The sequence below is a fragment of the Athene noctua genome, chromosome 1 (genome assembly GCF_965140245.1).
Source record: "Athene noctua chromosome 1, bAthNoc1.hap1.1, whole genome shotgun sequence".
Taxonomy (NCBI): domain Eukaryota; kingdom Metazoa; phylum Chordata; class Aves; order Strigiformes; family Strigidae; genus Athene; species Athene noctua.
Genome location: NC_134037.1, coordinates 93,695,355 through 93,709,392, shown reverse-complemented (window position 1 = coordinate 93,709,392; position 14,038 = coordinate 93,695,355). Strand labels below are relative to the sequence as shown.

Sequence of the window (14,038 nt, the reverse complement as noted above, 5' to 3'; positions counted from 1 at the left end):
AATCATCTGGGTGTATTTGCTTGTGAAATTCGGCAACTGCAAATTGTTCCACTTTGGTACTGCTGGGTGGGCTTGACCAAATAGAGTAAAATTGTAACTTATAGCAGCAGCAGCAGTTGTGAATTTGGTTTTAACAGAACTCCAGTATCTGAGAAGTCACCCTTCTCTTGTGAATGAGGATGGTGCTGTCCTCAGCATCTCCAGGCAGTTCAGCAGAACTTGCTACTCAGGCTATACTTGTTTCAGAAAAAATCACAGTTGTTCAGTGTTTTTGTCTCTGCTCCTTCGCAGTCTATGACCTTCCATCTAGTGCTCCTGCTTTACCCAGAGACATACCACTTGTGAGCGCGGTGTGACACACAGCTAATATTTTTAATGAGATTATTTGTCTTCCTAATAGGTCTCGGATTCTGATGTGGAAACGCCAGCCAACTTTGGAAAATACCTTGACTCATTTTTAGCCTTCACGACCCATCCCAGCCAGGTATGTAAAGGGCTGAAAGTCTCATGTATATCTGCGTAGAAATGTGTGAATGCATAGTTGAGCTAACCTGCAGAAGACTGCGAACTTCAGCTGCCACATATTGTTCTCTGGGCTCTCCATTTCAGCTGAAGACCTGGAAGGCTGCGTGGTTTCTCCTCCATTCCCACACCACTAGGAACAGCGCCTGACAGAGGTGCTGAGTAGAAAGCGCAGAATTTGCAGTCAGCTGTAGTATTTATTTACTTAGAGACTTTCGGTATTCTGGAAGTTGGGTTTTGCCTGCAAGATGCCTTGGCCTCAACTGAATAGTCAGTGTAATTAACTATTGCCTTCTGATAGCAACACTTAATGTTAGCAGTGGAGATTCCAGCACTGACATCCTGCTCTGTTCCCCTCTTTTCTCCCCCTAGTTTCTGCGATCTTCCACCCAGATCACATGGGGAGCCCTCTTCCGGCACGAAGTTCTGTCTCGCGATCCCCTGTTGCTGGCCATGATTCCCAAGTATCTCCGTGCCTCAATGACCAACCTAGTGAAGGTACGTGGGAACTGCGGCCAGATGGGTGTGAGAAGGTGCCTCGGTGAACGTGGCCTGTGGATCATGGGAGAGGAACTACATTTTTATTGTGTCTGCCAGAAGCATGATCTTCAGATTGCTGAGCAAACGACTCTGTCTCAACATTTTCCTGCCTGCTCCTTGCTTTCCATCTTCATCTCCTTGAAGCTGGTGTTATCTGTGATGAGTGACTTCTCTTCCTTCCTGACTTTGTCTGCTCTGTCTCCAGGTGGGCTTTCCATCTAAAACAGACAGCCCCAGTTGTGAATACTCCCGCTTTGATTTTGACAGCGATGAGGACTTCAATGCCTTCTTCAACTGTAAGTTGCCATCACCCTGTGTGGATGCTGTTGTCAGTGCCATTTCTTTTACTTTCAGTTGCTGGCTGAGCTTGGAGCCAACATGGTAGCGTGTTGGCTTGGCAGCTTCCACTCGTGTCTGAACTCTTTCAGACTGGATCTTGGAGTTAAATTAATTTAGGATTTTCTTGTAACAGCTCAGGCGTTTCATTTTACTTACTTATTGCTATTATTTTGCTTGCTGGCCAGGTAGGTGGCCTAGTAGCATTTGCTACCTAGTGTCAAAGAAAATGTGCCTTTTGGTTACCTAGAGGAGGAAATGAAACAGCCTGGAGTCCTGCTTGGGTTAGAGGACGAAGACAGCTCACAATAGACTTTAAATGTTATTCCAGAAAGAAAATCTATCTTGACCCTGCTAAGAAGCTTCTGGTGTGATACCACGAGCTAGAGTTGAGCAATTAAATTAGGCAAATTTAATAAAGATCTTAAGCCAACAAACATGAAACCCTGGATATTTGGTTTTTTTTTTCCTTTTTGTATTTTACTTCCTAAAATCAAGGTTGGTTCTCATTAGCTGGTATAGTTTAGTACTCACTTGGTGGCTGGGAGGATATACTTAATAAATTTCTTAAATTCTTAACTTTTTACATTTATGTTCGAAGATTTCAAGTGTTACATTTTTTTATTGTTTATTAGATAGTTTACTTTTTACTTACTGTAATATATCTGTTTGAGGGGAAACCAGAAAGTAACTAAATGTACAAAGCCAGAATCCGAAATAGTTTTAGGGAGTTAAATTATACTGCAGGTATTACATCTATAAGAAAATAGAACTGATTTGAAACACAAAATAAAATTACTTGATAAAACAGCTTTTTTAAACAATGTGAGTTGCAACTGTAGTCAGCAGAGCTGATTCTTTTGTGTGGTCAGGTACTGGAATATTTTGGAATAAATGAAATTCCTGTTCTGTACTTCGCTTTTAATGTCTCTGAAATTGAAGACAAGACCTCTCTGGGTTTTTTGAGTTCACATTAGCTTGTCAGCCTAGAATCTGAACTGGGTTAAGTCAAATCATTTAGAAAAAGTGTGTTTAACTGAAAAAAGTGGTAGTTAGTCTAATGCTGTTTTTCTATCTCAGTCCTTTGTAAGCAGCAAACACATACTTAGAAGAATTTTTAAATTGAAAAATAGAAACTTAATTGTAGTAAATCTAGGTTTCGCACATATTTTCATCATTCATATTGCATTTTAATTGTACTTCTTTTTATGTTAATCCATAATTTTTTAGTCTAAGTCACTTCACTTCAAAAATTGCTCATGCTGTTACACCTAGTTTACTGATTATATATCTGAGCTTACTACACAGCTATTGCCAGAGCAACAGTCCATAATATTCTGCAGAGCTGCAGGTGAGCTTAGGGGAAGGGAGCATTTTACAGCATCAGCTGGTTGCATGGTGTCTGATTTTTCACTGCAGCTTTCCGAGCCCAGCAAGGAGAGGTGATGAGGATGGCTTGTCGTCTGGACCCTCGAACTGGCTTCCAGATGGCTGGTGAATGGCTGAAGTACCAGCTCACAGCTCCTGTTGATACTGGACCCATGAACTGTAAGTTACCTGAAAAAAAAATAAGGATACGGGATTTGTTTTCTAATTTGACCAAGAAATTTATTTGCCTTTTTTTTTTTTTTTTTAAGTGGGAGCCAAGACTCAATACTAGGTTTTCAGGCTTTTAAGGTTAAAAGCAAAATCAAATCAATCCCACTGCTCCCCAAATTTAACCCTTTGCAGTCTACCAATGGAGTAGCTAATCTAGAGCCCCTGGCTTCTCCTTTCCCTCCCCCAAATCTCCAGGCAAAGCAGGTGCAGTTGTTGCACTGATACAACTTTACAGCTGTTTGGGCCTCCTTATCTCCATAACATAGTGGTTACTTTTGCCCAAGGAAGTTCTGCCTGTCTAGCAAATCCCTCTGTCAGTCACCTTGCTTTCCTCCTGTGAAGGAAGGCCACTTGGTGCTCTGCAAAGTCACACCAAGGACAGTCTTGCCTACAGTGCTGAGTCTGCACATGTGGTCCATTTTCTTTTCCCTTCTGTGATTTGCTGGTGTTGCTCCCTATAGTATCTCAAAGGTCAGACTTACATCTCAGGAGCCTTCACTGGAATAAGGCCAATCACACAGGAGTACCTTAATTGCTCCTGGTGCATCCCCACCAGGCATCTATGGAGAGAGCTGTATGACCAAAATATTTGTGAATGCTAAGATGTTGCAGCGTGGGAGCTTCTCAGCCTGCTGTTGTGCATACAGCAAGGAGCATGGTGAGAGCTCCAGTGTTGTCTTCCTTTCAGCTAAGACGGGCGAAGGTCTCTGCTCCATCTTCTCTCCATCCTTTGTGCAGTGGGATGCCATGACCTTCTTCTCAGAGAGCGTCATCAGCCAGATGTTTCGAACCCTGGATAAAGACGTATGTGTATCAGATGGTCTTGCCTGCTCTCCTGGCTTGTTCTGGGTTGACATGAGTGGGTTTTTTCAGCTATGTTGTCCTTGAAAAGTTTTTGTAGTGACCAGTTACCTCCATGCAAAGACCCAGTTTGTTTGGTGAGTGCCTCTCACAAGGAGGAGTGACCCTTCTTTAGATGGGACCGAACTCATTCTAGCTTACTCGCAAGCACTCTTGCTTCTGGACACTGCCACGAGAGGTCACAGGAGAGCACTCAGGTGGTGTACTTTGACATAGTGCCTTCCTAGAGGAGAGAAAGACTGATTAAGCAGAAATTTCCCAAGTTTATTCTTTTTAATTATCTCCTGATTGGATTTTTTTTAACTTTTAACTATATGAGAGAAACTTATGCTCAGGAAATAGGAGACCAGAAGCAATTTCTATCTGCTTTTTGTTTAACAGCAGGTGAATCAGTAGGAAAGCATTTTTTCTCAGTCTAATGTGGACTGAGTTGATTTTTTCATTAGATTAGTCCACTCATGCAGTTTAGTTCATCATTCTAATCACAGTAAAATGATTACAGGGTTGATATAGCTGGTTAAGTGTAGTATCTATTGGACAGAGTCAAGAGGAGAATTGGGAGCTAAACAGAGGAAATATGCCTTTCCTGGAGGTGCAAGCAATAGTATGGGGACTTGAAATGGTAGGGCAGTCTTGAGATGTCAGTGATAATGCTGCTGTCCTTTTTCCATCAGCAAGTGCACATAGCACACAGTTAAACTGAGGTTTCTACTGCTTTTCTTTCTGCTTTGAGAACAGCTGTATTTAGCTGAGAGGCTGGCCTGATATGATAGCAGCAGCTCCGTGGCCTAGCTGTAGGAGTTGTAGGATGCGTGCTACAGGCTTAAAGTACTGAGTGTTGCTTCCTTCTTTTCTTTCTTCCTTCTTCCCCTTTGCTGCCTTTGTAGGAAATCCCAGTGAATGATGGCATAGATCTGCTGCAGCTTGTCCTTAATTTTGAAACAAAGGATCCTCTCATCCTGTCCTGTGTGCTCACCAATGTGTCTGCTCTCTTCCCATTTGTCACTTACCGACCAGAATACCTACCACAAGTACTTTCCAAGGTAGGTACTTGCAGACCGTGCTAAAATTAGGTAGGCTTCTTGTGGTGCAAGGCCCTCGTACTAAACTGCAGGAGTTAATCCTCTTGGTGTTGCTGTCAGGGAAGGACTGTCCGTCATGGTAAAGATGGGGAAAAACTGAGTCTGAGTCTTGTTCAAGAAGAAACAATGTCAAATAGCACAAATTTTTGCAGATTCTAGCCTTAAACCTTAACATTAAGCGTATGCTCTGGCCAGTAAACATGGCGTTTTATTTGAAGGCCTCACTGTGCTGATGATTCACCTTTGAACTTAGAGGTTCTTCACTGACTGTAATGAAATTGCATTAATCTTACGATCTATTCCTTGACCTCAAAATACATGTGAGTGCTAGATATTAATAAATGATGTGAGTTTTTGGATTTTTTCCTTCCTTTTCTCACAGCTCTTTGCTTCAGTTACCTTTGAAGTTATAGAAGAAAGTAAGGTACGTCTGAATTACTATCTACTAATGAACTATAATAGTTGGATCAAATCATATTCTGTTTGAGAGCATGCTGAGTCTAAAGACTCCGCTGTACTAGGCTTCTCAAGTGTAGTTGTGCTCCTGGAAAGGGCTGGGAAGTCTAGATATAACTGATCTCTTCTTGGTTGACAGAGCCTAATAACCTTTGGCTCACAAAATTAGAAGGCCACAGGCATAGTCTAAGGCCGGTGCACTTAGTCTCCCAGTCTGTGCTGGCCTTCCTGAGAGTGAAACCCCTTCATTAGCTGTGGGTATTCTTCAGTAGTTGGTATATGTGGCTCTGAAGGATGGCTGTAAAGCTGCCAGCTACCTAGGGAGTGCTTGGAGTCCTGAAGTAGTAAGATCCATGGCATCCTCACTCTTGGAGTACAGCTTGTTAGAACATGGGCTTCTTGAGTCAGCTGCTGCTCCAGAGGAATGAACTTTGTTGCATGATTGTTTGGGGTGGGGGGTGTGGAAATGCTTTTTTGATCTGTACTGAAAAGTGCAGAAAACTGTATGTTTGTCTCTTGAAGATACCCTGCATTTGTCTGAACTTTTGTTTTGTTGCATTGAAGTTTGTTGTGTCTGTCCAGGCTCCTAGAACTCGAGCAGTGAAGAATGTGAGAAGGCATGCATGCTCCTCAATCATAAAGATGTGTCGGGATTACCCTCAGCTTGTCCTGGTATGTAAATTCATCTTGATCATGAAGAGTCTTGCCTCAATTTCATCTGGATTTTATGGGATCTTCAGCTTGCTAGGCCACAGCCTCTGTTTTTCTTCCAAGAAGCATTACTGCTGCACAAATGGCACAGTGTTTTATTCCATGCACCTCTTTTTCTTCCCCTCACCGCACCTGAATAATTCTGTGCCTGAAGAGTTCAGTTGTAAAGTGATGAGTTAAATGAAAAGGTGATGAGTTAAATGCAAAAGAGATGTTGAGGAGTATATGAGCAGCACTAGATCTGGTTTATGGGAATGTGCTGAATTCCCATTTTGTCACTTGTGGTGGTCTCAATTGATTCCTTAGCTGAAGATGCTAGCAATGACTGATCTCCAGACTGTCTTCTGTTACTTAACAGAATGTAGAAGCAAGAAGAGAGTATTTGCTTTCTGGATTAGCTTGAGGAGACTAGAAAAAAACAAACATGTTTAAAATCCAGGAGCTAGTGTTTTGTTTGGTTTTGCTGAACTAAACAGCCTTCATGCAACATGTGTTGCTCTGAACTCCTTTCTTTAGCAGTGTTTGTGTGGACTGGCGCTAGGATTATGGAAGCACCATAGGACATTGCTAGTTTAAATGAAGACATATTTTGAGGATGCTAATTAAGGTAATTTAGAGGTTCCAGTCTGCATTCTGCGATAGCTGCTAAGAACTAGCATGTTTGTCCCACTCTACTGGTCCTTGAACTACAGCTCCCTCTTTCCTGTGGCCAGCCAAGCATCCTCACTGAAAGAGCCACGGGCCCAGAGCAGCCTTAAAATATGTTCAGATGACTTTGCTGAAGGGGGTGATTGCTGATGCTTATACAAAGTTACAGGAAGCCATGGTTGCAACTACCAGTGAGTAGGGAAGAAACTCGACTGTTCTTCTGGAGATAGTGATAACCATATGCATTGTTATGAACCTAGTTGTGAGCAAAGAGATGGAGGAATCTGAAGTCTGACACTTGAGAGCCAAAGGAGCAAGATACTTTCTGTGTGCAAATAAAAGCACCAGAACTATTTTGAGGTGTGACACTGCTTTAAGGGATATGACTGCCTACAAAGAGGGAGATTTCCTCTGCTTGCTTCAGTCATTCTGGAGACTAAATTAAACTGGATGCGGGATGATGATAGAGGGATAGGGAAGAAAAGGTTATTTTAGACTGAAGAGGTGGCTGTGTAGAGAAAAGATAACTTACACATGCTCCTACATCTGTTCTACATAGTATAGTACACCTGTCTCTGCCTACCCCAGTGGCCCTCCTCCACACCATATGTGTGACACTCTTCCACTTGGATGTGTTTTCTAGCCAAACTTTGAGATGTTGTACAACCACGTGAAGCAGCTGCTCTCCAATGAGCTACTTCTGACGCAGATGGAGAAGTGTGCTCTTATGGAGGCCCTCGTCCTCATCAGCAACCAGTTCAAGGACTATGAGCGGCAGAAGGTTTTCCTGGAGGAGCTCATGGCTCCTGTTGCTGGCCTGTGGCTCTCCCCAGAGATGCAGAGGTATGGATCATTTCTCTGAGCTTTGAGTTGGAGATGTTGCAAAGATAATATTGTGCCGAATAAGAGAATGTGCAACCCAAGCGAGTGGGGTGCCTCATGACCACCATTGTGTTAATAGCTCTCCTGCAGTCCAGAAACTGCTAAGTAAGTCTAAGTGCTGTTTGTTGAAAATTGCTAGGTAAGAGTTGTTTAAGGTGATAGAGGAACACCTCACACTCAAAGCATTTGCAGAACATGAGAAATAAAAGATGTCTTTGCTCATCTCCAGGAGAAGTTAGGAAGATGAGCTCTCCTTACTAAAGCTGAGGTGTCCTGCAGCCCTGGGCAGCTGGGCATGCGCAAGAGTTTTCCCAGCAGGACTATCTTCATAAGAGATTCAAAGGTTGTAGGCCCCCGTGGCCCACAAGAACTGGAGGTGTTTGGAGAGTGCACACACCTCTGGTACTTTTTTATCATCTTCCCATGTCCAGTGTGGAGCACTAGCTAGTCTCCCTAGCCTGCTCTGTATTTGTTAAGAACTTTATTGCTAGTGCAAAGCTATGCTCAAACTTGCTGGTACAAACAGTAATTCCTGCTGCTGTCTTTTGCTGCTGCCAGAGTCCTCTCGGATCCTGAAGCCTTTATCTCCTATGTGGGTGCAGACAACAAAATTGCCGATCCAGTCTTGGAAGATCCTAGTGGCCTGAACCGCTCTAGAGTGAGTATCATTACCAGGAGAGGTGTAATCCTTACCGAGATGGAACTTGCCTCCTTCCATCCCCCATTTCTGTTGTAGTCACACACAAGATCTCTCCTGATCGTTTACTACTTTAGGATGCGCATCAGTAGGTTTTTCAGATTGCAGAATAACAGGCCGGCTTTTGCCTCTTTAAGCTGCAGTAGTGAGCATGTAGGCCATGCAAAACCAGATTATTCAGCAAAGCAAAGCACGCTATTCCTACTCTTTGTGCAGCAGAGTTTGGTTTTGGAGCAGCAATTGGTTTACCTAATTTTTGGAAATACGATGCAGTGAATTGTGCTTGTTGAGCCAGGCAGTATGGAAAGCATCATGCTGAGAATGCAGCATGGAATATAATTAAAATTCAACCAAGGAGAACCATGTTGAGTTAGTGAAATGTCTTCACTTCTTGGACAGACTGCAAGTGGAGTTGCTATATTTAGGTCTGTAGAAGACACTGATATGCAGTCCACAGAGCTGGATGCAGTTTGATCACTGTGTCATCACAGATCTCTACATCTGTCCCAGCACATGAAGGAGATGAGAAACTGATGATGTAGACCCTTCCTTTCAGAGGGCAACCTGCCTGGTTGCTTGCATACTCATGAGACCGTATGCATTGATGCTTTGTCTAATTGCAAGTTCCTAGGCTGTCCTGCCATGGCCAAGGGTTGCTGAAGGTGACGGAACGTAGCATGATCATTGACTACATTTTCTTGGCAGCAAACCCACTAGAGTTTTTTCCTGTCACCAGATTAGGCTCACTAGAGTGTTCCCTTTGAGATGGGATGATGATGGGTTTCTCTGAAAACCTATTTACTCAGGTTGTACTCTGGCTAAGCAACACTCTCTCTACATCTCTTGCTGCAGATAAGCTTTTGTGTGTACACCATTCTGGGAGTTGTGAAGCGAGCCCGTTGGCCTGCTGCTACCGAAGAGGCGAAAGCTGGAGGATTCTTGGTGGGATACATGCCCAGTGGAAGTCCAATCTACCGTAATCCCTGCACTGAGCAGGTCCTGAAGCTTTTTGACAATTTACTTGCTCTTATAAGGTGGGTCAAGTTGACTTGAAATCATTTATGTTGACTTAAGAATCTCTGAAAGCCAAACTGTGATAAATAGGTGGAATGCTCAGAGCATGTTCTCCCAGTGAAGCGAGCGGGAACACAGGCTGGTGCAGGTGCCCAAGTACTGTTCCTGACTGTTCACAGTGGGGAATGGCACTGGGGAAACCGGAGCCTTCTGAATGTTCATTGGCCTGGCCTACAAGAGTCCATCAAAGCCAATGGGAGCTTGGGCTGGGGTTGCCTCCCCCACCTCCAGTGCTATAAATCTGCCTCTCAGTTAATCATTTCTCAACTAACATCTCTGCTCTGCCCTCAGCCCCTACAAGGCCGCCTCTCCAGTCACCACCAGGGCAGTCCCAGCTCTCATCGCACCCTGTTTGCGTTGTTCTCTCTTCAGTGTTAAATTAAGCTGGTTTTGCTGAACATGCACACCAGCCTCCTGAAGCACTGTCTGCTATTGAAATCAGTGGATGCATACTCTCAGGCTGTTGCTACCTTGCAGTGCCTCTGCACATCACTGGTGTTGTGTACATCTGTGACAGCCAGAGGAGGGAGCAAGAGAAGGTGGAAAAGGGGAATCCTGAATAACACAGTTCCCAGAATTATAAAGGAAGAATCTGTCTCAGGGTAACTGCTGACACTGGGATTTTGCCAGGCTAATGGGGCCATTTTGTGAGATAATGCTACATGTTATGTACTTGAAAATTTGAGGCTCTGTCCTTGACAGGAGCTTGTTGGGAAAGAGCATTTTCAGATCCACTTAGCTTTTCCAGCACATAGATTTTCCAGCTCCCAGGTCTGTCAGGGAAGGGGCCCTATTACTCAAGCTCTGTCTAGTCAGGTATGTTTGGCAGTCACTGAGCTCAGGACTGTGCTGCTACCAGTGAGAAGCAGCATGCTGGACTGGTAGGATGAGCACATGCTGTCTTGGCCCACTCTAGCCATGCTTCTCATCGCAGAGCTCCGTGTCACGCAGCAGGCAGCATTTTGGCCAGTGAGCAGGGCTGAACTATCTTGTTACAGCTGCGGCATTTTACTTCAAGTCGTTTTGCCTTTTATCCTGGAAGGCTGAAGATCCTGTCAATGAGCTTTTTGGGAGAGGCTGGGTAAAGTTGCCCAAGTAGAGGTAGCCTCATGCCATTTCTTCCAAAGCCTGGAACATGCTCCATATTGTGGAAGACCAGCTAAACCAGTGCCCAAGGTCTGAACAGGTGCAACAGATGGACCTATTTGCTTGTGTGTTTGCTGTTCTTGCATTATTAAAAACACTTGGGATCTTTGTTACAACAAGCTTAGGAAACTATTGTCAAACTCTACCTGTAAAGAAGCAGAAATTCTGTGCCTGCTTGTTTACCACTTCCAGGAGAACACATGGGCTATGTTCTATTGCCAGTGCTTCCCCATCTGCATAAAGAAAGAGGCTCCCTGGCTGTTTTTTGAGATAATGCATCTGTGTTGTTTAAACATCTCCCCTGCAGACCAAAATCTTCTCTGAGCACATGGTAGTAACATACGTGGAGCAGCCTGTACTTCACTCAGAGGTATCCAGGCTTTTCTTAAGGCTGGATGTTCCAACAAGAACCAGTGAATGATGTATTAAGAGTGGTAGATCCTCCACCTCATTCCTTTCCTGGCTGCTGCTGGATGTAGAGGCCTCTGTGTAACATCTGCAAGCTCATAGTCCTTCAGTGCAAATGTTGATGATACTTATGTCTTTCTGAAGAAATTGGAGCTTGTGCTGTGGAGCTTTTGATGTGTTTTTTGCTGGCTTTGAGTGTCTTTTCTATGTACTGCTTCCTCAGGCCTCCTTTAATACAAGTTATACAAGAGAATATGGAGTCTGTAGCAGGCCGTCAGCAGACAGGAAGTACAGGGGTATGAGGAAGGCTGACTGGCAGGAAAGCTGCCTGTGTTGAGGATGCCTTCGGGAACATAGATGCATTACTGCTTGGGGATGAGTGCTTCTCTTAGCTCTGTGCTATTAGGCAGCTTTCTGTGGGGATAAGCAAGGCTCAGTGTGGCTCATGTGCTTACGCAGGAAGCGGATGTGGAAGTCCTCACAGATTGTGCTGGTTACTGTGTGAGCAGATCTGCAAGTAGCAAGCAGCACGGGTCCTACTGAGCAGCTGTGCTGAGCACCAAGTCAGGCACCAGTATGCAAAAAAGGGTGATTTGCTGGCTGAGCAGTTGGGTGTGCTGCTCTGGATATTGTGTGACGTTTGTCTGCTGTGTTTGCAGACAGAAGCAGTGAGTTGTTAAGCCATTGGGTCTTTGCCAGGGTAAGCAGCTTGAAGGTAGGTCATGGATGAGACCAAAGAGCCGAGAGGAACAAGAGGGAGTCCAGGTAACAAGGAAGACAAAGCTAGTTTTGGGTGGCAGCTTTTTGTGCCTACCCATATTTGTCTCCGTCTTGGTAGCTATATTTACCAAATTATTTTGAGGTTGCTTTGTTAATCACTGCTTGCAGCTTTTTGAGTGATGATTCTCCTGTCCTCCATGGTACCTTATTTCAGTTGCTTTCTAGCTTCTGGCTTAAATTGTTCTCTCCTTAATTTAAACCCAAATCATGAGCTCCAGCCATCTTTAGATAAAGGCGCATTTTTGGAGTCAGTCGCTGCATGAACCGATTGGCACAGCACCTTTATTGTGCTGGGATTTGTTCATGTTTTGTTACAGATGGACTGGTCAGGGTCAGCAAATGCTTTGCACAGACAAAGGCTTTTTTAGAACTCCTCTTGATGAGATGCTAATGTTACCAAGGCATTAATGCTAGTGAAAGAATTGTTTGATAGAGATGGATGCTGTAGGCATTTCTGTTGTAGATGCTCCAGCTTTGGATAAAGATTCTTCAAGCACTGAGTGTCCTAAAGGACTTATCTTCTGGCCTTCAAGCCCATCTCTAGGCATCAGGCACTTCTTGCAGCAGAGCTGTGACCATCCCTGAAAATCCCCCAAGTCCTGCCATATCCTTTGCTTGTCTTCTCTAAAGCATAAATGTCTCTTGAATTTTGTTTTTCCAAGTTCTTCTGTGTGTGGGATGCCTGGGAGTGCTGCTCACTGCTGACAGTCTCAGCTGGAACAAGCCTAGGGGTTACATCTTCATGTATGAGGGCTGTTGGATGCTTTTTTAACTCCTGTGGGAGATCAGCCATTTTCTCTCTGTTACCACTGGGACCTTGCTTAAAGTATTAATTGAGGGAGATTGGCCTGTGAGTAAACATCTGCCCTCCCAACTGTTAAACTTGAGAAGATGCTTCAAGGACTCTGAAACAACTAAGGACCATGGCCACAGCTTCGGGATATGACTGACTGGCCCATCTTGCTGGAGTTAGAGCAGTGGGATTTCAAGGTTCACCGCCACAATTTCACAGTCCTTGGGTTTGCTCCACTGCCCTGCTGCCCAGCATGAGGCAAAGCCAACATTGGCATGGAGCAGGCAGGAGACATATAAGAGGAGGTGATTTTAGCAACTAGGTTTTAGGATAGCCTCAAGCAGAAATGCACAGTTTTTTGAGTCAGTGAAACAATAATATCCAAACTTTGTGGAGGCTGGGCTGCTCCCTGGCCCCATCTGGAAAACTAAAACCAGCTTGTGCCCCCTTGAGGCCTGTTGCATGGTGTTAGATCCAGCCCAGAATGAGAGTATGAGTCGTTAAGAAGTCATTTCTGTAGCTCTTTCTTATGAAACTTACATACTTGCCTTCCTCACGTGCAAGTGAGCAGGGAAGTATTTAACACTTGCAGAGAGAAATGGGGTAGTTGCTGTTTTGGAGCTAACTCAGGCTCTCTGCAAACTCAGGCAGACGTCACTGCATTGGGGTTGCCAGGATTGTGAATGTAGATCTTCCAAAAAAAAAAAAAAAAAGTAAAAAATCATTGAGACATGAGTGAAAGCTGAGACTCTGGAGAACATATTGAGGTCTGTCTGCGCTCCCTTCCCCCAGCCATTCCCATATACCCCCCTGCTTTGGGAAACGCTGCTCTAGGGGGAGATACTGAGTTGCCCTTGATCACCTCTAGCAGCAGGTACAATGGCATTGCAGTTTTGGAGGAGGCTGCAGGATTTGTGCTGTGTGCAGCTGGCGACACCCAGAGTGGAGGTCTGAGGTCTCAAAGGAGAGAGGTAGGTGAGAGAGACACCCCCTGCCGAGTCCAGCTCTGAGTGTCAGTACCCTGGCTAAGAGGGGACCCATTTTGGCCTGGATGGCAAGAACCAGCCACCCGTGGCTGAATTGGTGTCCCTTGCTGAAAGCTGACCGTGGCCGCCTCCTGATGATGCGGAATGGTTCCCAGTTGGATGTGTTGTCCAGGGGGCACATGTGTCTGCCATGAGTAACATCTGATCGGACTGATGTTCTCCCCAGAGTCCCTCCAATGCCACCTGCCATTCTGGGGACTGTGACCCATCCCTGGGGGGCAGTGTGTGTATTTTGGAGCTGAAACAGCCCCTCCCTCTGCAGGGGCCTTAGGTGCAGAAGATCTTTTGAGATTATAGAATCTGTGTCTTGTCAGTTTTTAAAATACATTCTCTGATCCCTTTGGCCAAGCTAATAAGCTGTTGCCAGCATCAACCGGAGAATTGCTGGGAGTTTTTACTGCCAGTGCTTGCAAGGGGTGGGGTGAACCGAAATAGGTGGAAGGGGCAGCCAGGAGAT

The 14,038-nt window shown here is 44.7% G+C and overlaps 1 protein-coding gene across 4 annotated transcripts in view; it reads left to right on the top strand.

Annotated features, from left to right (window-relative positions):
- XPO5 (exportin 5) overlaps positions 1 to 14,038 on the top strand; it is a 30,793-nt gene that overhangs the window by 7,829 nt on the left and 8,926 nt on the right. For 2 of the 4 annotated variants that reach the window (XM_074896966.1, XM_074896964.1), the window contains 11 exons: positions 401 to 484; positions 895 to 1,020; positions 1,268 to 1,358; positions 2,818 to 2,946; positions 3,686 to 3,801; positions 4,746 to 4,901; positions 5,323 to 5,364; positions 5,979 to 6,068; positions 7,399 to 7,598; positions 8,196 to 8,295; positions 9,187 to 9,368. In XM_074896966.1, the coding sequence (XP_074753067.1) occupies positions 401 to 484; positions 895 to 1,020; positions 1,268 to 1,358; positions 2,818 to 2,946; positions 3,686 to 3,801; positions 4,746 to 4,901; positions 5,323 to 5,364; positions 5,979 to 6,068; positions 7,399 to 7,598; positions 8,196 to 8,295; positions 9,187 to 9,368 (1,316 nt within the window). Of the gene's footprint in view, positions 1 to 400; positions 485 to 894; positions 1,021 to 1,267; positions 1,359 to 2,817; positions 2,947 to 3,685; positions 3,802 to 4,745; positions 4,902 to 5,322; positions 5,365 to 5,960; positions 6,069 to 7,398; positions 7,599 to 8,195; positions 8,296 to 9,186; positions 9,369 to 14,038 lie in introns of all 4 variants that reach the window. The other 2 variants (XM_074896965.1, XM_074896961.1) reach the window with 1 other exon arrangement.